The 24722-nt window shown below is 37.6% G+C and overlaps 1 protein-coding gene across 1 annotated transcript in view; it reads right to left on the bottom strand.

Annotated features, from left to right (window-relative positions):
* The window catches only part of tnks (tankyrase), a 90596-nt gene that overhangs the window by 40687 nt on the left and 25187 nt on the right, over nt 1-24722 (bottom strand). The window contains exons 4-6 of the mRNA XM_008116639.3: nt 18423-18459; nt 17694-17769; nt 1919-2013 (exon numbers count right to left, since the gene is read on the bottom strand). Of these exons, the coding sequence (XP_008114846.2) occupies nt 1919-2013; nt 17694-17769; nt 18423-18459 (208 nt within the window). The remainder of the gene's footprint in view (nt 1-1918; nt 2014-17693; nt 17770-18422; nt 18460-24722) is intronic.

A 24722-nucleotide genomic window follows, 5' to 3' on the forward strand; every position in this document is an offset into this window, starting at 1 on the left:
ATTAAAAATCTATATGTATAATAATAATCACAGATAACTGATGTATGTAGGCTTGGATTTGATTAAAATATCAATGAGGGGAACTACCACTTCCCAGTCTCCAGAACAGTATCTCAGACTCTTATCTATCCATAATACCTAAAATAGAACAATTACAGTAGAGTCTCACTTATCCAACATAAATGGGCCAGCAGAATGTTGAATAAGCAAAAATGTTGGATAATAAGGAGGGATTAAGGAAAAGCGTATTAAAGGTCAAATTACGTAATGATTTTACAAATTAAGCACCAAAACATCATGTTTTACAACAGAAGAAGCAGTTCAATACATGTTAACATTATGTAGTAATTACTGTATTTACGAATTTAGTATCAAAACATTACAATAAAGATAGAATTGCTGTCTAGAGAAACAGCTGCGGATCCAATGCAGACTGCATTGGATAATACAGAATGTTGGATGAGCGAAGGTTGGATAAGTGAGACTCTACATTATTATTATTATTATTATTATTATTATTATTATTATTATTATTATTATTATTTCTTACCCACCTCTGCTCATGGCTTGAGGCAGGTTACAACATTGCAAAAAACACATAATCATCAAAAACATTCTATAAAATACACATAATTAAAACATAGTTCTACAAAATACATATTAAAATACACATAACCAAGATTAAACATAAGGCGCAAGTTTAAAATTTGTGATTAAAACTGACTGGGTAAGCCTGCCGAAAAGATAGGTCTTCAGATGTGTTTAAAATTCGGACAACAAATTTAGCTGAAAAACAAGCCTGTTTTCTGTTGATCCAAAGACTACAACATGCATCAATGGATTCAAATTATACAAGATCTTCCACCTAAACATGAGGAATACCCTTCTGTTAGTGAGAGCTGCTGGTCAGAAGAATACATTCCCATAGAGGGTGGTGGACTCTCCCTCTTTAGAGAAACAAAGACTAGATGGCCATCTTCCAGAAGTGGTTTAGCTATTTTTGTGTGGCAGGAGGCTGGAGTCTTATCTTCAGCTTTTGCTAATTTCTTAGATTTCAAAAATATTATGCCAGATAACATTTAGGAATGCTGTTTGGTAGGTACAGACCTATCATTAAGCAGAGAGAGAGGCAGCTGCAGCAAGTGCTGGACATCAGCACTGCAGGGGACAGATAGCACAGTGACCAAGCTGCAGCATGATGTTGAAAGGCAGGTCTGTATGTGTCATACACCTGCCCAGTGACCTCAGGGCATCTAGGTGCTGTAGAGGACATATGTTTGCCTCAAGCAGCAAAGTGGTTGGCCTGGTTTCACTATGTAAATTTGGACCTAAAAACAACCTATGCTGGCATGCAGATTAAGTTGCATGAGTCTCTGAACTATATTTACTGTTGTACACCAGGTGTATCTACACTGTATGGGAATCATTGTTTCCTTAAAATTCTAACAGGAAATAATCAAGAAAACGAATCATAGTGAATTGCATTTGCTCCTGAAAAGACATTGCTTCACTACTAATAATCTTAACTCCTAATGTTCAGATTCAGATATCCTTTAGACCAGAACTTTCCAAAAAATTCATGTTGGTGACACATATTTTAGACTTGCATCATTTCATGACACAGTAATTCAATTTTACTAGCAAACCGGAGGTAAAGCAACCCCTAATAAGAGATACAGCACCATCATGCATGAGAAATACACATAAATTGTAATAACAAAATGTATGGGGACACAACAGACCTCAAGTTAATCAAAGTAAATCAAATGAATTAAATGAACTAACAAGGATTACAATAACTGACTAACCTACTTTCACACAACACACCTACACTCTGAAGCTAACACATAGTTTGGAAAACTCTGCTCTAGACTGAATTCTTGGTTTGAACAGGGCCTTATTAAAGAGCATCACATACCCCTTGTCCTTGGCATGGACATCAGCGCCATGCTGAAGCAACAACTGAACTATCCGAACTCTGTTATATCCCGCAGCCAAATGTAATGGAGTAGACTGAAACAAAAGAAACAAAAGAAATTAGAACTTTTTCCAAAGTTGAACCCAACCTTTGCATTCATGGATACAAATACTACTTTAGGATCAAGGACAAAACCCCTTCTATGTTTTATATAGATTAATTTTAGACGAAGAGTGGGGAAGGTGTGATTCACAAGCTGTGTGTAGGCCCACCTGGGCAATTTAAAACCAAGAAACTAAAAATGCATCATCAAAAGATATACATACCCCCTAATATTTTTTTTACTCCAAAATGCCTTTCACCAGCCCCTAGAAACTTTGTAAGAATCCTGCTAGATCAGACGAAAAACTTCCTTGTTCTGCATTCTGTTTAAATAGTGGACAGTTTCCTATAGGAAACACACCTTACAACATGTCTTCACAGGTTAAAAAAATCTATACTCACCCTGAAGCCGGCATTGGCAGTCTGGCAAAAATCCATACCTTTTAAGCCCTTAACCCAACCTTGTTTCCCAGTAAGCATGGTTGGATGACATTCCAGATTTGGCAGGAAACTTGCCACTGAGAATGTCCTTGGATAATGAGGTCATGTGCACAGCTGGATAAGTTTGGCCAAATCCATTTTCCACATGCAGACTGGCACCATCATTTTTCTCCTACAATGACCAATGCAGGGAAGGGGAAAAACTGACCTCATGCCCCTGCCATTGCTTTTTGACAGCCATGGAGTTAGTTCCCTATGAGAGCCTGGCCATTGCAATCGTATTGGTTGAGGCCATAACGGGGCGCCAATGCAATTAGCAAGGAGGGTACTGCTCTACATGTGCCCCATTATGACCTCAGCAGACACAACTGCACAAGGCTCCTTGGCCTGAGAATAGCAATGGCAGTGATATGAGGACAAAGGGATAGGCCAATGGGGCTAATGCAGTCTTGGCACAGATGGAACATATAGACACCTACACAGCATCACAGAGAATTAATTTCAGTACATTTGACCATCATCAAGGTCAATATGGGGTTTGTTCAGAGCATAATGCTCTAGACTGGCCTGGATTACACTGCCAGCATAGCTACAACCTTTGAAACAATGCCCCTCCCCCCTTTGTAGTTTTCTACAATTCACACATATGGTTCTTGCACCAGCACAAACATTCCAGAACTAAGTAACTTTTGGCAGGAATCTCACCCCCAGATGCTCATCAGATATGACTAGGAATGTCTCACCATATCTCTTTCAATTCCTTTCAATTTGCCCAATAAGAGGACCAATCTCTCTTTTTAGACCTTTATGTCCAAAGTGCTGAGTTGTTTCGCCAACTCAATTCTTTAACAAAAATATTGACAAGGGAATATTGCATGTAAGGAATGATATAACCAAGATAATCCAATGGACAATAGAGATTTGCAATGATTCAGTATAAAGCTGGAAGACTGTTTCCAAAAGGGGAAACCATTCAACTCTATGGCAGATATGATTTAGGCACACCCTCAAGATCCAGCTTATCCACTTTGCTATTTACTACTAGTAATATCTATTATTGGTTGACATCACTAGATGAGTGTTACTCAGAAATGCAGTCTAGAGAGCAGTGGCTTTTTCTTTTTCAATCTGATTCAGTTGAGGCAGTGGGAGCGCTTAATCTGTGCCTGAGCATAAGACTGGATGAGGGCCAGAGAAATGTAGTTTAACAAAAACATAAGGGAAGTACTCTTAGTGGCTTGTCTATCAGTGTGGGTGTGTGGTTTTTTGAAAGATGCAACAACAATCAAGCATGCACCTTGAGAGTTTTGCAGAGTTCTGCAGGAGACATTCATCTCCTTGGCATGGATCAAGTTCTACTAGCTCAGGTCAGTGCCCTTGCTACTTGGATAGAGACAGCTCAGCTTCCATGATCAATGCCATTTTAACTTCCTATTTAAATAACTGCAATGTGTTGTACATGGCATTCATTTTAAGGCAGGCCCCAAGTTCAATACAAAATGCAACTGCAAAAGTATTTGACTGGAACCAGACATCCAGAGTATCTTACACAAATTCTGTACCATCTTCATCAACTCCTGGTTAGTTTCTGGATTCAATTAAGAATGCTATCTCTAACAGAGAAACCTTTCCACAGTGGTCACATTCTGTGACTCTAGGTAAAGGTAAAGGTTTTCCTCTGACATTAGGTCTAGTCATGTCCGACTCTAGAGGTTGGTGTTCATCCGCATATCTAAGCTGAAGAGATGGCATTGTCCATAGACACCTCCAATTTCATGTGGCCAGCATGACTATATGGAGCACTGTTACCTTCCCGCCAGAGTGGTACCTATTGATCTACTCATATATGCACGTTTTCTAACTGCTAGTTTGGCAGAAGATGGGGCTGACAGTGCGAGCTCACTCCGCTCCCTGTATACGAATTGCCAACCTTTCGGGTTAGCAAGTTCAACAGCTCAGTGGTTTAACCCGCTGCTCCACCGTGTTCTGCTGTGCTCAAAATAATTGAGGATTCACTTCTTCCTATATGCTGCCAACAATGTCAAATGGCTGCTAGAGGTCCTGATCTTTGTGCTTCACTCCTGGAGAGCACTGGTAAAGATTACTCTGGAACATCAGTCAACAATCCTGGATCATGCTCTTGTGATTTCAAACAAAGCATTAACTATTTGTGTCTTAAGAAGGCAACTGCTCATAAGGAGCATGGAGACAGAATCTTAAATTAAGAAAATATCACTTGTCAATCCTGCAGTCTTATTTATATGACTGAATGTAATTGTAGACCATCTTCATTATGTGGAGAAAATCACCACAAAGCTGCATGCATGCTACAGGAAAATATATCTACAGTCCTGGCCAGAAAACTTGGATAACCAGTGGCTAGCCCTTGTAACTCAAAATACAACTTCTGATTTGCCTTATGTTTGGAACTGAGGTGCCAACTCTTTCGAGTGGCTATAAAGGAGAGCTTCTGGCCCCAGATTAGAGACCTTTACACCACATGGTTTTGCCCTAAAGATAATCATATATCACACAATCAGCTACTTGAGAACATTGGAAATAGAGTGTTCTGAAGTGCTCCCTTGAAGGCAGATTACTTTTGTTTACAGCAATTGAAGCTGGGTGAAGCGGGAATGTTTTAATAAGCTATTACGTTTTATTAAGTTCTATTTGTTAATAAAACACATATATGTCGTATAGCTCTGATTTTAGTTTCACTGCTTTGTTTTACTGTACAGTTCTACTTTTGTACTTTTTTTCTTTACTTGAGGATTTTTACTTATTTCTTTTACTGTATGATGTCTTGATAGCTGTTGGCCACAGGCTGAATGATTTTTTAAAATAACAACATTGTGTCTTTCTGGGTAACACTGTTTTAACATAATCCCAAGTCTTTCATGGAAAGACAGTTACAAAAAATGATATGGGAGAAACTTGGTCTTTCCTGGCTTATCCTGTGGCTTATCTACAGGTCTTATACTGTGAGGATTTGCTCTGCTATTTATTACCTATGTAGCATTTTATTATTTATATAGCGTTTTAATGATGTATTTTATATTGTATTTAATAATCTGGTTTTCATGTATTTATTTGTTTGCCTTATATGTGAAAGACCTATGGTCTAAGGACTGAATAAAATATGAACTCTTACCTACAGGAAATAATTGGGAAATATCTGAATATATCAACATCAGTGTCTTCAGTATAAAGATCACAGCCAAATTTATCTTTCCTTTTCAACAAAACTGCTGGTCATCTAATTGCATAACTTAGGACTGGAAACAGACTGAATGATGAAAAATAATGCCAAAAGTACTTAAAATGGGCAGGCAAACTGGGAATGAAGGTATTTCCAGCAGGGTTTCAGTCCCCTTGAAAAATGATGGATACTGTTTGGTGATATTGTTGGATACCCAGCTAGAACAGTAATGCCCTGGTTTAGGTGGTGGTCATTGTGCCACCTCTAGAGGTGTTAAATCTCAGCATAGTGAAGCATGGTTTGGCTACATCTCATGGCATTACTGTTGCAACATACTCCTTTGGAAACTTTGGAAACACTTCACAATTAGGAATGCTGTAAATTATTTAGTTGCTTGTGATCCCTCTATTTTATCAGTTTTACACTTATTTATGCAATACTTTTGACACAAAATAAATAAATCAGGACGTCAATGGGGGCTAGCTGTAAGAAGAACATGACTCCTAGGTTAAAACAGCTACAATAGCCTATTCTGAACATAATTCAGAGTATTGCTTAAGAAAATCTCAGTGGCTAGAAAAGGCTACTTTAGACCTGAGGACTGCCTTCTCCCATTTGAGCCTACTTAGGTGCTGAGATTCCCCCAGAGACATTTCAACCTGCACAGCCAACACATAGCATGCATTTGGAAAACACTCAAGAGCAGCTACCACCAGACCTTTGAAATCCCAACTGAGGAAAGCTTGTCTAACTCCCCTAAGACAGTCTCTCTCCAACAGGGCAAAAAGCTTTCTATTTAAAAAGACATTTGGCATGCTGGGATTAGTTTATCTCTATCGCTTTGCATTTAAATTTCTGTTTTTAATTTAATTATGTTTTAACTACATTTAAAAAACTTAATCTAATTTTATTTTATTGCAACACTGCTTATTTAACAGATTATTTCTTATGGGATGAGTGCTACTTTTAGAAGGCCTGGGCATGGTGAAACAGGCATGGAGGTTATTTGCTATTTATCAGCTAATCTGTATCTGTGTGGAAGTCTCTTTAATTAATGTCCAGTTACATGGATTTCTAATTCTTGAATTATAGTGAAGTCCAAACAGGTAGAGTTGGAACCTTGATGCTTACAATGAGGGCTCCTATTCTGCAGTTGTGGGGAGGGATTCCTTATGTTGGGTCTTGCCGCCTAGCCCCAGTCACGCTTCTCATGGGCAGGGCTTTGTTGAAAGTCAATAATTCTTTCCACCCTAAGTGGGAGAGAGAACCCCGTTTCGCAGTGGTAGACAAAGCTCCAGTCAAGCAAAAATAATATACATATTGCCAGAAGTTTCAAAACAATAAAACAACCAACAAAGGTAGAAAGGATTCCCTCCCAACAACTGCACAAAAAGGACCTTCATGATAATTACCAATGCTCTGTTTTCCTGCAGTGTGGGGAAATAATTCTTATATTTGGACAAGCAATTACCATACCCTTCAGACAGGGAATGTATCACTATACAGCCTACCACCTACAATAGAGCTCATCTATGAAAAATGCATTTGCAGATAAGAAATTGTCAATTTTGTAACACTGAATAAAACCCATAAGCTTGCCCTTCACATTTTCTCCAAGAAAGCTGTCATACAAGTGGCAGCCCTCTGTGTGGAATGAGCCTGAATATATTCAGGAACCAGTATGGAACTGCGTGTGTAAGCCAATTCAACGCAAAGTCTCAACATCAAGATAAGGTGGAAGAGGACACCACCTACAAAGAATAGTCTGAATGACATGCTTGTCAAATTCTTCAGGCACTAACGTTTCCCACTCAACTCACACATACGTAATTATAAGCAACCAGAATCTGAATCTAGAAAAGCTCTTTGCTGGAGCGGGTCTGGTCAATTTGGGAGAGCCTTGAGCCTGCATGTTGACTAACTCTGAAAACCACAACCTTTTGGGCCACCAAGATGCTATCAGGACCACCTTTGCCCCTCTCCATCTTTATCCTCCACAACACCCTGGATAAGCAGTACAAATGGAGGAAAGGTGTAACACAACCCTTTGGCCAAATGATCATCCGAACTTCAAAGGCTAATGCCCCTTCTGGCCAAAATCTTTATGTGAACAAAGAGCGCTCATGCTTCTCCAGGGATGCAGTCCCAGCAACTTTGCTAATACTGTACCATCAGATCTGAGATTGACACAACCTTATTCTAATGAGGCAGCAAACCTTCTCCTCACCTGTCTTATGGGTAAAACACTATCTGGTGAATTATAATTTGGCTAATACATTCCCATTATTATCACTATGGATCGCATCCACAGTGCAGAAGAAGCACTTCCTTTTTCTGTCTAACAGGCAAAGTGGTGAATTGGAGACCCACCATTACCATTTTAAAACATAAAACCTTTAAAAAATGTAAGCGATGCACATTAGAACCTACCAGTCTGATCAATATTGTGTCCATGGCATTTTAAAGGTATAATAAAAAACAATTTTTAGGTCATAAATACTCCGAGCAATGGTGCTTAGAATCCCATTAGTGCACAAACATAGAAAGTTGCAAAATTTGTTTTTTGTAGATGGCAATCCCAGTTATCCATTATGAAGGTAGACTGTGGCCTACCCTCAGGCTGAAAAATATTTCTTAAAATGTATTATAAATTTTAGCATGAACAGATAGCACCAGATGTGTACATTCAAGGAGTAAAACTTATGTATCCACTCAGGAAAAAAAACTGGAATGCAAACAACCATAAAATGAATTTCATGAGCTGGCAAAGGAGTGGGTGACCAGACAAACATGCAAGGGAGTATGTGGGGAGTGGAGGAAGAAGGTGTGGGGAAGGGGAAGCAAATGGGGAAGTGGACGGGGGAAGGGGATGGGATGGCGATGCTCAGGTCTTTGGGATGGAGTGAGGGAGTGGTGCTGCCACCCTAAAACAGCTGCTGCATCCCATTCCCACTGCCCTTGCCCTCCTCCCATCGCCACTGTCAGCCTGCATATCCTGACTTTCTCCCTCCTGCTTCCTTGCTTCCTTCTCCCTCCTCCTTCCTTCCTTCCTTCCTTCCTTCCTTCCTTCCTTCCTTCCTTCCTTCCTTCCTTCCTTCCTTCCTCCCTCCCTCCCTCCCTCCCTCCCTCCCTCCCTCCCTCCATCTTGCTTCCTCTGACTGTCCCAGTGACCTATGCACCAGCCATTTTCCATTTTTATATCTCCCCATCTTATCTCCCTACTCGTTCAAGCAAGTGTATGAAGGAATGCACATGCACTCCCTTCCTCCTTGTGCTCCCTCCACCCACACACCAACTGAATGAACATATAGATTGATCCACTCTCCTGCTCCCACTTCCCATCCTCCCCATACAAGTGACAGAGAGATTGCATGTGCAGCCAGGCCCAGTCAGTTTGATTTTCCCCCAGCAACTAAAGATTTGATTGCTAATTAAGCCTGACTTAACTGTATACCACTCAAGATGGACACCAGTTTTATCAAAATCCCTATTAAAAATGGTGTAGGGCAGCAGCAAATAATCTATGAATACAGGCAGTCCCTAGATTACAAACAAGACAAGTTCTGTATGTTTGTTCTTAAGATGAATTTCTATGTATGTATATGTTTTAAGTGTAGCTCTAGCCAAATATACTTTTTTCTAGTTCTGGTAACCCTTTCATATGCTATCTAATTACCACTCCTGCAACATTTCTTTTGCTACCTGTGTCGCTGTTCAGAAGATATCACCTCAGTTTCTGTTGCTGTGAGAACTGGATTTTGAAAATTTTGACTTGTGCAAACAAGGATTGATGTTAAAGCGTCAGTGGAGACACCCTTTTTACATGCTAACTTGCAGAAGTGAATTTCCCTTCTTACGGGTAAATTTACTCTTAACTTCCTGTTGTCTCACCCTCGCTCTTAATTATGAGTCGTATGTAAGTCAGATGCCTGTAACCTGGCGACTGCCTATGATCAAATCTGAGGTTAAAGCTCTAAATATGGATTGACAACTGCAGTTATATCAAATTATTCTTCTCTTACCTTGAACTAGGTAATACAGACAATTAGTGAGAGAAGCTGAAGGTACTACAATTATACATCGGTTATATCTCAGCAGGGAAAAAATAATTAGTGATGACCTAAGATGTATCAGGTATACTTTTCTTGATGTATGTTATTTCAAAAATAATGCTCTTTCAGATGTAGTCATTTATCATTAAATGTAAGTATATGCTATTCTTTTTACACAATACAATACAACAATTTCCACATAAAGCTCTGAACACATTTGTTGTATGTCTTCAAGACTTTTCAAACTGACAGTGACCTGAAGGTGGGCTTTCATTGTTGAGCATGGATTTGGACCATGGTTTCTTAGAGTACCAATGAAACACTCAAACTGTAACACAACATTAAATGAAATGTCTTAAAACAAGTAATGTTCTTTAGAACATTGGAAAATTTTCTGGGAAACTAACAGCACCGCTCACGTCCAACAACCAGCTTCTAACTTCTTCTGCAATTCAAGATTTTTTTCTCTCGACCAGTACCTTCTGAGAAAACCTTTTGCCTATTCAGCAAGTATTGTGCTTCTGGCACTAAGACTAAAATAACTGTCTATTGCCTGTGTTTAAAAGCTAAAGGCAAGTACAAAATTACATGGGATATTTCAATGTAGTTTGTTCCAAATTGCTTACCAATCATAGAATTGTCATTGCCAAGCAATACCACAAAATGTAATTTGGAGAATCCTTTAAATAGAAGCTACAATTTTGAGTGGTTTTTGTCTCTCCAAAGCATTTAAGCATATTCTGTAAGGTTCTAATCTTTTAGTGTTTTGCTTGCAGAAAGGAATCTCTGCTAACTGTATATCCTATTGAGATAATTCTCTTCTCTCAATAGAGTATGTAGCAGACATACAATGAACTGACAAAGCTGTATCATCTCACATTCAACACAAGAATGACTAGTTTCAAGCTCTAACTCAGCTAATGATTATTTTATTTCATTTCATTTGTACCCCAGCTTTATCTAAGGAAGAGATAGCTGATTAGGGCTTTTAGCGAAATTAAATTCCTTTGTAAGAACTATACAAAATAAAATATAGGTTGAGTATCCCTTATCCAAAATGCTCAGGACCAGAAGTATTTTGGATTTTTTTTGGTCTTTGGGATGCCTACTTTTGTATATACATACATAATGATATATTTTGAAGATGGGACCCAAGCCTAGGCATAAACCTTATTTATGTACATAGCTGAAAGGTAATTTTATGAAATACTTCTAATTATTTTGTGCAAGAAATAAAAGACTGTATCCATTGCACCATCCGAAAGCAAAGGACAAGTTTGGGTTTCGAGGTATTTTGGATTTCGGAATTCTAGATATGGGATATTCAATCTGTATTTTCTCCCCCTCTCTTAGTTATCCTGTTTAAGAACAAGGGTGAAAAACTGGAGGTGGACACAGCAAAACCCCCAGACATCTGAAAAATGTTTCCTGGATGATTTCTGCCCCTTCATTTTTCAAGACAGGTGAAAACCACTGCCGTATACGTGGTTTTCCTCTCTAAAATTCCACATTTACAGTAGAGTCTCACTTATCCAATGTTCTGGATTATCCAACGCATTTTTGTAGTCAATGTTTTCAATATATCATGATATTTTGGTGCTAAATTCGTAAATACAGTAATTACAACGTAGCATTAATGCGTAATGAACTACTTTTTCTGTCAAATTTGTTGTATAACATGATGTTTTGGTGCTTAATTTGTAAAATCATAACCTATTTTGATGTTTAATAGGCTTTCTCTTAATCTCTCCATATTATCCAACATATTCGCTTATCCAACATTCTGCCAACCCGTTTATGTTGGATAAGTGAGACTCTACTGTACTTTAAAATCCTGCCAGATTCCATTTGTGGCACACAAAAAACGAACTGAAACAGAAAGTGAGCATTATCACCTCCAGTTTTGATTTGAGTCAATTTGAGCATGTTCTACCAGGCTTTCAAAGTATGTGAATACAACACACCGTATACATTTAGAGAAGAAAACTAGTGACTTTTGCAATTGCAACAGGTTTGAATCCATTTCGAGGTTGTAAAAAACATTTTTACATGTTTAAAACTTTAAAAATTTTAAGAGGGTCTGGGGGATTACAGCTCCTGGGACCAAAATTCAATGGCTGCATATTGCTTAGGGGCTACACTTGTCTCATCCTTGATGAATAATTATTATGCCTGTTTCTGGAAAATTCATTAAACATGTTTTGGCAGAATAGCCAGTTGTCAAAAGGTACTAAACTTTTCTCTCTAAATTAGGGGTTATAGTTAAGTTTGTGCCTTCCCAATAACTAGCTTGAAGCTACTTTTTCAACCTGTTTTCTTTGCACATACACTTCTATTTAGAAACTGCTATAGTCAAAATCTGTCCACAAGTACCAACAGTGCTCTTCCCCCCCTTAGGAAGAGAAAACCAGAGCAAAAAAGTAAATTGCAATTACTATAACAAGTTCTTCTCATCTTTTATATTTTAAAATAAATATAGTATTTGAATGGGAACTGATGCCTGAAGAAGGGTCCTGAAACCATTGGTGAAGAGGAAAAGACAACAAGCTTCGTACTGACAGCTTAAAAGTAGAATTTTGAATCTTTGAAGAAAATATGGACGTTATCATAAAGGCAATATAGAAGTAGAAAATGGTCTTGTTACATTCTCTATTCATCCACATTAGGTAATGTCCAAAACAATATTAGGCATAAATTTGTTTTCATACAACCACAGGTTGTATGAAAAAAAGTCATTTAAATGCATTCCTACAGCCAGTCCATTGGTTATGAACAAGATTGATTCTGTAGGTTTGATCTTAAATTGAATTTGCATGTATGGGTATGTCAAAACAGATACATTTTGAAGTGTAACATTCAATTCTTTCCCATTTTGGATAGCACAGGGAAAGGTTATTACTCCTGTAATGTTTATTTTGCTGACTGTGCCACTGTTCAGAAGACTTCACTTCACTTTCTGTCCTTCTGACAACTGATTTTGAAAATGTTGGGTTGTCGTGGAAACAGGGATTAGCTTCAATGGAGACACCTTTTTCCCATGATAACTCTTCCAGGAGTGACATTCACTTCCTATGGGTATATTTCCTCTCCATGTTGCTTCACCCCCATCTGTAGCTAGGAGTAATATGTAGGTTGGATATTTGTAACTTGGAGACTGCCTACATATTTATATAATATGATGAGAGAAGGTAAAGAGGCATTTGTTCTCATATATTTTCCTCCAGTCTAACATGCAACAGTATTAAAGTTTTTCAGTATTTCCACACAACTAATATTTCAGCATTGTGTTCAATTCATACAAAGCAATGGGTAAAAGATGAAATGGGTCTCCTTCTTGTCCGAGATAGTTAAGATTAGTGAAATACTACAAAGGCTGAGTCGTCTTTTAAAAAGATGTCTTGAACTCAGTCTTTCACATATGCAGGAGGTTGGTTCCCCTTCTTTAAACTGGTGTAGCACGCTCCTATTATTCTTCACTTATGTTGAAGGGCTTTGTTGTTAAGTATACACAGCATGAAAAGAAATTTAATTTGTGTGTCAGGCAGCTGTTAGTCTGCAGGTTTCACTCTTGCCTACAAACATGGTAAAACATGTCAGAAATATACTTCAAGTGGTTCAGAAGTTAAGTAAGTCCAGAGATCTTGTAGTAACTTTCTACACAGCCCCATTTTACATTTTAAGGTGTTGTGGGGCAGGCATACCTTAGAACAGTGGTTCTCAACCTGGGGTCCCCAGATGTTTTTTGCCTACAACTTCCAGAAATCCCAGTCAGTTTACCAGCTCTTAGGATTTCTGGGAGTTGAAGGTCAAAAACATCTGGGGACCCCAGGTTGAGAATAACTGCCTTAGAAACAGCCTTTTTTTCCAAGTTTGTGGTGAGGAAAGTTGTAACTTAATAACAGCGACCACATTTCTTCAATTGTAAGACACCATTGATTGTAAGACATACCCTAACTTCAGTACCACTACCAATAAAATAAATAAGATACACCCACAATTCTAAGATGGCACCCCATTTTTATAGAGGTAAGAAAACATACCTCACAACAGAATCATATCGAAATGATCCCGGGTATATAAAATATGTATTAAAAAATTTATTGATAATATATTAGCATTTGGAAGGCTTACTAAGCAGGTTGATTTTCCTTTTTATGGAGTACAGCTGAAGCATTTCTGCTGTACTGTAAATTTTCTGCTGCACCACTGTAAACATTTCATGCATGCTGCTAACAGATTTGTGTAAATGGTATTTGAATGTAGATGGTATTCAGAAATCATTAGCCATTGCCAATCTTTTCGTGACTCCAACACTGAGCTAAGAGGACCCCATTTGGGGTTGGAACCCACAGTTTAAGAAGCAGTGCTGTAGCCAACATAACTGACAAAAGTTTGACACATGTGGGCTAAGGAATTGAAGAATCCTCAGAAACTTCCAGTGATACATAATATAGAACTGCTTCTAACACAGCTAAGCTTTGGAAAAAAACTATGTGAGAAGTAATGCAGTACACTGCATAGGCAATTTATTTTAATGCCGCACTGTAACAATTGTTTGGTAACATAAAATTTGTGAGTCTGTATCATTTCCTTCCCTGCTGTTCTGCTAAATGGCCAATGCTGTTTATTTCACTGAAATACCATCTAAACTGGTTATTTCTGATAGTAATATACATTTGATTTATCTTTGACCTGTATATTAGCCACTGATCTACTGTCAATATACTTGGAATTTTCAGTTCCACTACAGGTATGATGCAATGCCTTATTTACAGTTAAACGCACTGACGGATAATACTATAGTAGGTACATTATGGTAGCATAGAGAGAAATATGTTTTCAAACATATAGGCCAGGTATCCTCAAACTACTGCCCTCCAGCTGTTTGGGCCTCCAACTCCCAGGAGCCCTAGCCAGCTTGTTCAATGGTCAGGAATTCTAAGAGTTGGGGGCCCAAACAACTGGAAGGCTGGAATTTGACGATGCTTGATATAGAGAGCTTGTTTATCTTGTTCCCTGAAAACCATAACCCAGAGATGATCTTTAGCTGGCATCAATTAGGAAAAGACATCAACAGTAAAGGTGGATTTCCATGGAAGATTAAGGCTTGAAGGTTGCTTCTCGCCTCACATTTCATCTGAACAATATTTCTATAAAGAATGTTAAAAAAGAAGAAACATTTAGAAGTGAGGTGCTAGTGGACAATCCATAGAGCTTCTCAGAAAACTAGATCTATAACAGCCACATTCATTCAGCTGTATTGTTGTCATTGTTACAGCCACTGTCCTGGTCTTGGAAAGGGAGAACAAGAGATAAACACAGCTCCAACATGCCTATGCATATACGTAGATTAAAGGCCCTTTTTTCATCCCAATTGTCACTATCCTGACCTCGAAGAACTAGAAGTATCTGCTAAAACTAATCCCCTCCCCTACTGCTATTCCCTTTTTCTTGTGTGCCCTATCTCATTGAAGTTGTAAGACTGAGGACAGGGAACTGTCCAATTAACAATCTATAACAGTGGTTCTCAACCTGGGATCCTCAGATGTTTTTGGCCTACAACTCCCAGAAATCCCAGCCAGTTTACCAGCTGTTTGGATTTCTGGGAGTTGAAGGTCAAAAATGTCTGGGGACCCCAGGTTGAGAATCACTGATCTATAAAGTGGGTTGCTATGGGTTTTTCGGGCTGTATGGCCATGTTCCAGAAGCATTCTCTCTTGACATTTCACTCACATCTATGGCAGGCATCCTCAGAGGTTGTGAGGTTTGTTGACACAATTGACAACCTTCAATAACACAATCTATAAAGTGCCCTGAGAACTTCTGCGATAGAAGAGCAGGGTATAAATACTCTAAATTGGGCCTGTACAACCTGTGCCTTCTGGGAGGTTGGGACTTTAGCTCCCAAAATTTCTGACCATTGGACAAGCTTGCTAGGGCTTCTGGGAGCTGGAGTCCCAAGCACCTGGAGGACCACAGATCGTGCAGGAATGTTCTAAATAAATAAATGGCTGTGTTTTGGTGTACATGCCAGCTTTAATTTTCCAAATTATTGCACATTGAATGTTGAAACTGATAGGCTTCATTTAATCACAATTAAATGATCAAAAACAGATTATTTACTACACAGATTATTTTTTGCCAAGTAAAAGAGGAGCCATGGCACAGGAGTTCTGTGAGCAGAAAATATTTCCTTCAAGTCTTGAACAACTGATGCAAATATCTGTAGAGATGAACCAATCACTTGGTGCTTAAGGAAGAAAATCCAAATAGTGCTCCTTTCAACAGTAGCAATTACAAACTAAAATAACAAGCAATTTGCAGACCCATCATGGTATACTAATCTCCTCCTCACACCTTATCTACTGGAAGGGTTTGCTCTGAATATCAAACAAAACTCTGAATACTGAGCAGCCACCAAACTTAATTATTTATAAAGTCATAATTTGATGTTTTTCTACCTTGGAAGGATATTCATCCTTCAGATCATTTCATATGTTGCTGCATCTCAACTGTTTTAAATGTCCCAACTTTTGAATGTCTTCCTCATGTAAATATTTTGTATTTTAGAGCATTTAAAATATCATTTTACTAAATAATTAATACTAAATTTGATGACATATGAATCTAGATCTTATTTAATTGTGGAGTTTTAGCTATACAAAAATGCACTGATTTTCTGTTCAGTACTTTATAATAAGAATATTGATTACAAAACAAGCTCCTCTTTTCTCTCATATATACAGACAGAAAAACCAATGTGTCCCCACACTATCAAGTTAAGAATGCTATGTACATTTTTAGTATTTCTTTAAAATCCAGTCTAATAAAAAAGATTTAAAAATGCATAGCTATTGACAAAATGTTTATTTTATGTATCTGCTAAGATTTCAATCAGTATGAGATCATTAATTAAAATACTTTTTATGTCACCTGGGCTCATCATTTTAGTATACTTAGCACAGATGACAATATTAAACTATCCAGTCATAGTTGTGATTTTGAAGACTATAAATGCTGAAATCTATGGTCCGAATCTGCTTAGCTTTGCCAAGATTATGTTCCCAAAATTTAAATACATGTTTCTACTACACTAGAATCTGTATACTTCTTTAAAAATGCCTCTGTTCAACATAGTCAACTGTCCATATTTGAGTCAAAACTGTGCCCTAAATTCTCTCTCTCTTTTCCTATTCTCCAGCTTGGTTGAGAAGAATCCAGCCTCACAGGCAAAAGCAGCTGGTCAACCCTGTTTTAGATCATGTTATGAAGATTTTGGCAAACACTAAAAATAGTGTCACTGAGGGATAAGGTTACTATGCTATATGAATGAGGTCAGGCCTGTGATACCAAATTAAATATGGATAAGTGAGCAAAAAAAAAAAAAATTACACAATCATATGATTACTATGTAAATTAAGGGGAAATGACATAAAGCCTGACCAGCACTCTGTCTTTGTATGTTCTCCCCCCCTCACTTCCAACCCAATCAATTTCATTCAGCATTCCTGTTATATAAAGCTGCAGCCAGACACAGAAAGCATAAAATGTTAAAAGTTAACAATCAGTAGCCACTGATCAAGCTGATTTGCAATTTGCTCTAACAAGCTGAACAGGAGAGATGTGGCACCCTATCTCCTTTTGATAGACAATCCATAGAAAAAAGTACACTAGATAAATGGTCTTTTACAGATGTTAGCAACTGAAAATGTTGGGCTTATTTTTATTATCAAACAATCCAGAGAACAGCTCTGTAGTTGACATTTCAAACGAACAGCATTACTACAAATGCATGCTTCACTGGCTCAGTCAATCTGTCACAAACTGTCAATCGTGGATACATCATTTAATTTCATGGGGAAGACACACCAATTACAGCACTACCACAAACTGAGGTTAAGAATATTGACAGGCTAGCAGTCCAAAAACAAACAAATACACAAACAAAAACGACAAACAGATTAAATATGCACGGACTTACTTTTCGCCCATCGCTTGCGTGGCAGTTCACATTTAAAGGTGTCAATAAAGCCATCAGTTTTTCTTCATTGCCACTCCTGCATTGTGAAGAAGAAATGAGGTGGGAGGGATGCCTCATAAAATATTTGATATGAAATTTCTCATTAATGCTTTATATAGCGGCATGTACAAAGAACCACCAATAGTGTGCATTTCAAATTGCTTAAAAACATACAACCCCATGAAATCTATGCATTAGGAGTAAGATTAGAATATAAAAAGATGACAATAATATTTTATCTTAGATTAGATTGCAACTACCAAAAGACATTTCCCAAATAGATTTTTGCTATACATTCTAGAAGGCACTATAAACAGCTTCAAATCTCTTGCTCAAGGCTCCTTATGATAAGTGTTAATTTTAAGCCATGCAAAATATGTCTTTAAGCTGTATGCTTCTTGCTGAACCCATCATTTTCTAGATATCAGTGAAATCTAGACTACATTATGTCAAAAATTCAACCACCACCATATTGCATGATTAGAAATAAACAGGCTATTTTGCTTTTTTTTTTTTTTACAAATGGCTAAAATCCAAAGACCCCCATGATAACAAGTTTTGTTCATTTTCATGAATATCATAAAAGGGTAATGACAGAATACGGATAATAAAAGCTGGGGTTTTTTTTTGCTCTTGCTTTCTATCCCTTCTCTTTAAAAACAACCAATTTGTATTCTGAACAGCACTTACCTAGCAGCTTCCAGGAGTTCGTCCTTCTTGTATTCACCTAAGTGATTGCAAAATATCATGCTGTTAGCATTTGGCAGAAGACAGATTAAGAAATGCAGCAGGAAGCAAATACAGAATTAAATAGAGAATGGGAGAGGGGGGAACAAGCAAGCCCACACCCCGCTGGGTGATGGAGCTGTGACGTTAGCCAGCTTGTGGAGGCAGCATCACCAGTGCCTTGGAGACGGGCAGCAAATTGACGCAGCTCCTTGTCCAATCCTCAGATGAAATGGCTTTTTCCAGACAGCCAATGAATGCTATGAAACCTATGTCCAGAAACAATCCCTCTGATAACAGCATGGCAGCTGAATACAATGCATCCCCTTCCCCGAATCTTCCCTATTCAACATTACAGCTCACTAGCATAGTATTAAAATACGAACAACCTTAAGACAATCATTTTAAGGGAAAGAGATAGAAACCACCAGACACTGAAGCCATTTCTACCTGAAAATACCTGCAAAAAATATTTTACACGAGAGCTTTTTATTCTCTGTCTCATCAAGAGTACGTTTCTAGCCTTAAGGAAAGCAATGCATCAGTATAAAAGAGTAGGGGAAGGGCAAAAGCATCCTGACAGCTGCACTTAAAACCCACCATTAAAAGGTTGCCTGTCTGTTCTTGTATCTTAGGGCAAAATTCGAAATGTATGCCCTTAACTGCTATACCCTATTGCCAAGTTTTCCACCAAATGTCAGAACAATTCTTGCCTGAAAAATTCCACAAACCTTGTGATTTTCAATATTCCAGGTAAACCATACGTTAAACGGGTAATTTTTCATTCTATTTTCCATAAAATACATATACTGCCACATAAAGTCCAGAAAACCCAGGATTTAACGTAATCCTTGCAATAGTGTACCTATTGGCCATGGGGATGCTACTGTTTTTCTCTGCATAATATACACAGAAAAAATCGCAATACAACCATTAAAAACAATTGTGTTAAGACATTTTAAGATTGGCATTAGCAGACACTTGAAGCATCATGTACAATGTCTATTCAATCCTACAATAATATTGCTTGGAACAGATCTGCAAAAGTGACAGGGATACAGCAAGGGTAGATCCCTTCAGTATTTTTTTTAAATGTGAAATATGTGCTCCAGATTTGGCAGAAGGAAAGCATATTCTTCACATAAAAAGAAGAAATTTCTTGAAATGAGGAAATCAGCTACATGATAAAGCCTTCTTTTATTTAGTATATTTATCAACTTATCTTCCTTCAGGAAACCTGAGGCGTATGCAGGATTCACAAGTGACCTTCCATCCAGAAATTGATCAGACATAGATCTTCTTGGTGTCATGTATTGTATGCTTTCAACTGCATTCTGGTTAATTTTTAAATGAGTGAGTAAGGATCTATTTCTTACCAAACAACTCTGCTTGAGGGGAGGGGATGGGGTTTCATTTATCTCTATACGAACCAACTCAGACCACTGTTTTAGAAACTTTTTATATGTGCATACTATATGGCAGTGGAAGACATGTATTCTTTATCATTTCTTGCAGCCTCCCAAGTACCCACAAAAGTTCCGATATCACATAATCCACCAAATTTGCCATTACAGCAACATATACCAACATCCCTTCTTCTTTTTTTAAAAGAAAAACAAGCCATATGCCATTGATCTACCTTCCTCCAGAAGCTAATTGTGTTTTTTGAAGCATAGCAATGGTTGGATGAAGAAAGCATATAACATGGTGGGAGAGCGGAAAGCATAAATCTTATTATTAATGCTATTAGCACTTTGGGAGAGCAATCAGGCTCTGAAAGAAGGTGATAGGTTATGGAATGACTTTTTAAATCTTGTTTGGATTTTTTCAATAAAAATAAGGTGGAAAAGGTTAGTTTTCAACATGACAAATTCAATGTTGCAGAGGGTAGTCTCTGTAAGTAGGTCTCTGGTCTCCAGCTCAAAAAAAAGTTGTTCACTGCAACAAAACACAGAGCCTTCAGTGCCAAAGCCTGAAGGCTATGGAATGACCTTCTACATCCTGTTTACCACAAATAAGAATCTGTTTTTTCGACAGGACAAATCTGCTGAAGAAAACACCTGCATGTTTCTCTATTGTAGAATAGGATATTTGCATTTAATTACTGCTCTTGTGGATAATTTTGTTTTCAGCCATTGTGAATTTAATTTGGTAGGTTTTACTTTGTTGCAGGCTACTGGAAAGCAATATGGGAATCAAAGTTTTTAAAGAGAGCCTGAACTCTCACCAGAAGCCAAAATAATTAAACTGAAGCTATCGTACTTTGGGGATATCATGAGACAACATCATTCACTAAAAACGATGATTATGTTCAATAAAAAGGAAAGTTGTAAGAACAGAGAAACACTAAGTTATAGATGGATTGATTCTTTAAAAGGAAACCACAGCTCTGAATTTGAAGACCTGAGCAGGGCTGTTGATGACTAGGGCTTTCATTCATAGGATCACCATATACTGACGAAGACTTGAAAGCAAAAATACAAACAGATCTCTCTAAATTCTAAATGCATAAGCACATCGGGGGAATTGTACCACTCATAGTCATCACTTCTGCAACCTGTTGGCTGTTACCAAGAACTGTTTAATAAATCCTGATTATGTCTTCTGTAGGCAAGGTATCTTAGAAGTCAAACCGATCAGTCATGTAGCCAAATATACATTGAATAGCACTTTTCAGCGATCTCATTTTGATCATCAAATATGTGAAGAAGCAAGTGAATGCAAGAGAAATTGTTTTGCCATTTTATTTTGTTCCAGCAGCAACAAAAGCAGAGAACACATAGAAATGCCACAGCAGCAATCAAATAGATTTTTTTTCCCGTGTCAGGAGCAACCGGAGTTGCTTCTGGAGTGAGAGAATTGGCCGTCTGCAAGGACGTTGCCCAGGGGACGCCCGGATGTTTTGATGTTTTTACCATCCTTGTGGGAGGCTTCTCTCATGTCCCCGCATGGAGCTGGAGCTGATAGAGGGAGCTCATCCACACTCTCCCCAGGTGGGATTCGAACCTGGCAGCTTTCAGGTCAGCAACCCAACCTTCAAGTCACTTAGTCCACTACGCCATCTGGGGGCTAATCAAATAGATAACAGCAACAGTTCGAAAAAAGTAAAAACATCTCTATCCTGATCAACACTTTAAGCAATTTTGATGAAGGAAAAATATCAGATTTTATTAGCAAGCACAATTTCGCCTACCTGAACAGCAGTTGCATTTAGGGGAACAAAATTGATAATATGGACGTATATTGACTTATGCTTTTACAGCACTCTTATGCTCCTATCTGAAAAGAATAATTGTCTCAGTCTTTAAAAGCAGTCACACTGCTTATAGTTAAAAGGTAATAGGAGACAACTGAGATGGTGAGAAGGGGGGCCACAAAGAAGGGTATGGAGCAAAATTAAACAAGGAATGTGGTAGCGAGAGAATCAAGGTCCCTTGGGTCTTGTTTACAAAGCTGGGGAGAAGTGTGCATGTGTGAACTTTCTATGACATCACAGTATCTCTACTAACAGCAGTGCTAGAAGGTTTTAGCTAATTTAATGCAACTAGAACACACTCGTACTTCTACAGTTTTGGTATCCATAGAAGAATTTAAAAAAAATAATAATAATGCTGAAAACTGTGGCATAGCCCTCGCTACTTTGAATCAATAGCATGAAGGAACAATAATCCCAACTGTAAACACTGTAGCAGCAGAATGAGAAAGAAATATAAAGGGATATCCTGGAACCAGAAGCAGTAGTCTAGACATTTTGGGGAAGTAACAAACGGTTGGACAGAAAAGCTGAACAAAAAAGAAAGATCAGCAAACGGTTGGCCCTTTAGGCAGACAACATTCAACACACACATTTCCCGTCTTGAAGCCTTTTGTTAAAATTATGTTATTTTATTTTAAGAAAGTTTCAAATTATTTAATGGCTTTGGAAAAATTAAAATTCAAGAGAAAAGCTTGAATTAACAGTATCCACACATGATGTAAACTTATTATTACAAAAGCTGCTGTCATGAATCTCAACTGTCTATACGTATTATTAGAAATACAAGACTTTAATATCTCAAAAATACAGGTATTCGTTCCTAATTTGCATAAAATGTCTCCTTCAACATCTTTGCAGATATTTACACAGTATACATATTAGCATTTAAACTATTATTAAGCATTTTTCTAAACAAATCAGTGAAGTTACTGTCAAACCACAGTCACAGCCAGGTAGGATTTATAAATCAACCAAGAAGAATGGATCATCTACTGCTATAATTATTTAGATGCAACATGTAACCTTTTGTTTAATCCAAATTGCTAAACCTCTGTACCTATTTATCCTTTATCTGGAATTCCAAATCAAAAATACTCAAAATCCAGAATTCTCCAAACTCTAAAACTATCACATAGGTGGCTGCAGTAGTGACCTTTGCTTTCTGATAATTTGATGTAAACAAACTTTGTTATATGCATACAATTATTTTTAAAATATTGTATATAAGATTATCTACAGGCTATGTGTATAAGATGAATTTTGTATTTAGGTTTGGGTCTTAATCTTCAAGACACCTTATTATGTACATATATGAAAATACAACTACAGTAGAGTCTCACTTATCCAACATAAACGGGCCGGCAGAATGTTGGATAAGCGAATATGTTGGATAATAAGGAGGCATTAAGGAAAAGCCTATTAAACATCAAATTAGGTTATGATTTTACAAATTAAGCACCAAAACATCATGTTTACCAACAAATTTGACAGAAAAAGTCGTTCAAAACACAGTAATGCTACGTAGTAATTACTGTATTTACGAATTTAGCACCAAAATATCATGATGTATTGGAAACATTGACTAAAAAAATGTGTTGGATAATCCAGAATGTTGGATAAGCGAGTGTTGGATAAGTGAGACTCTACTGTATTTTGAAATCCGAAAACAGCCAAAATCCAAAACACTCCTGGTCCTAAACACTTTGCATAAGAGATATTCAACCTGTACTATCTTTCACTCTTTGAACAACCATCCATGTCTATTTATAGAACACTTTATGCTACATAAGGAAAAACTGACTGTCTAACTGTTGGCCAGACCCAGTCCTAGAGAGCTTCACATTGTTTCCAACAATTTTAAATACGTTGCTGTCTATTGTTCATGAAATTATATGTAAAATAAAATTAAATATGTATGTATTAGGGAAAACAATATAGCCATCTTAAATATTGAAGCTGTTCTTAATACTTCGGGACCACAATCATATTCACAGAATTACTGCCTTCTGTAGCACTACTAATTTTGTTCAAGGTTTAAATTTTAAAATGTATTTTCTCTGTATTATATGTAATTAAGAGAATACGTCTCTGGAGAAAACCACCTAAATGAGACCCGCAATGACATCAAGGCTTAATGTCTTCAAATCCAATTGTCTGGAGGGAGCTCATAATATTCTGGAGGAAGCTCATAATATTCTGCCCTACAGTTTAGTGCATACAATTACCACCAAGGACAGAAATGGCCACCTCTGCCCTAAGACAGGATTCCGCAAGGGATGTGGCAAATCAGATTCAAAATATTTAAGGAAAAGTTAAATACAGCTGAGAACTTCAGTGAAGCAATCCACACATTATTTAATCAGTACTTATGAATCTTGTAAACCTCCTACTAGTGTGAATATCTTACTGAAAAGTTGTATAATCCGAGAAAACATTGATTCAGCTACTAGATGACACTTCCTACAGAAATTACACATCATGGTCACATTCTACTGCACTCAGACTTAGATACAATATCAGAATAGCAGAAGGGGATGGGATGATCAACCAACAACTGTAGAAGGAACAAAGCAGAAAACAAGGACATGAAATAAAAATAAGGATTAAATAAAAGAAAATGGAGTTTAGCATTTTTGAAATCAGAACACAGCATTTTAACAAGAAATTTGAGGAGACCATTGTTGTTGTTTTGAACTGCCGTCTAGCCTTCTGGAATGCAGCCATCTCCCCCCCCCCCCCCCACTGACTTCTTTGTCAGTCTTTGTTGTAGAATTTTAACTATTGCTTTGCTTGCATGGAAGATTAATGCAATGGCCCTTTAATTACTGAAAGCCCTGGTGTCTTCTTTCTTGGGAGATTGGAATGTATACTGAACATTTCTAATCTGTGGGTCATTCATTTCTTTTCCATATTTGTTGACAGTTTTTACTTAGAATTTGAACTGATGCTGTCTCTGGTGCTTTTTTCATGTCAGGAGTGACTTGAGAAACTCTGTTGCTTGAAATAGC

This window comes from Anolis carolinensis, chromosome 2 (assembly GCF_035594765.1).
Source record: "Anolis carolinensis isolate JA03-04 chromosome 2, rAnoCar3.1.pri, whole genome shotgun sequence".
NCBI lineage: Eukaryota > Metazoa > Chordata > Lepidosauria > Squamata > Dactyloidae > Anolis > Anolis carolinensis.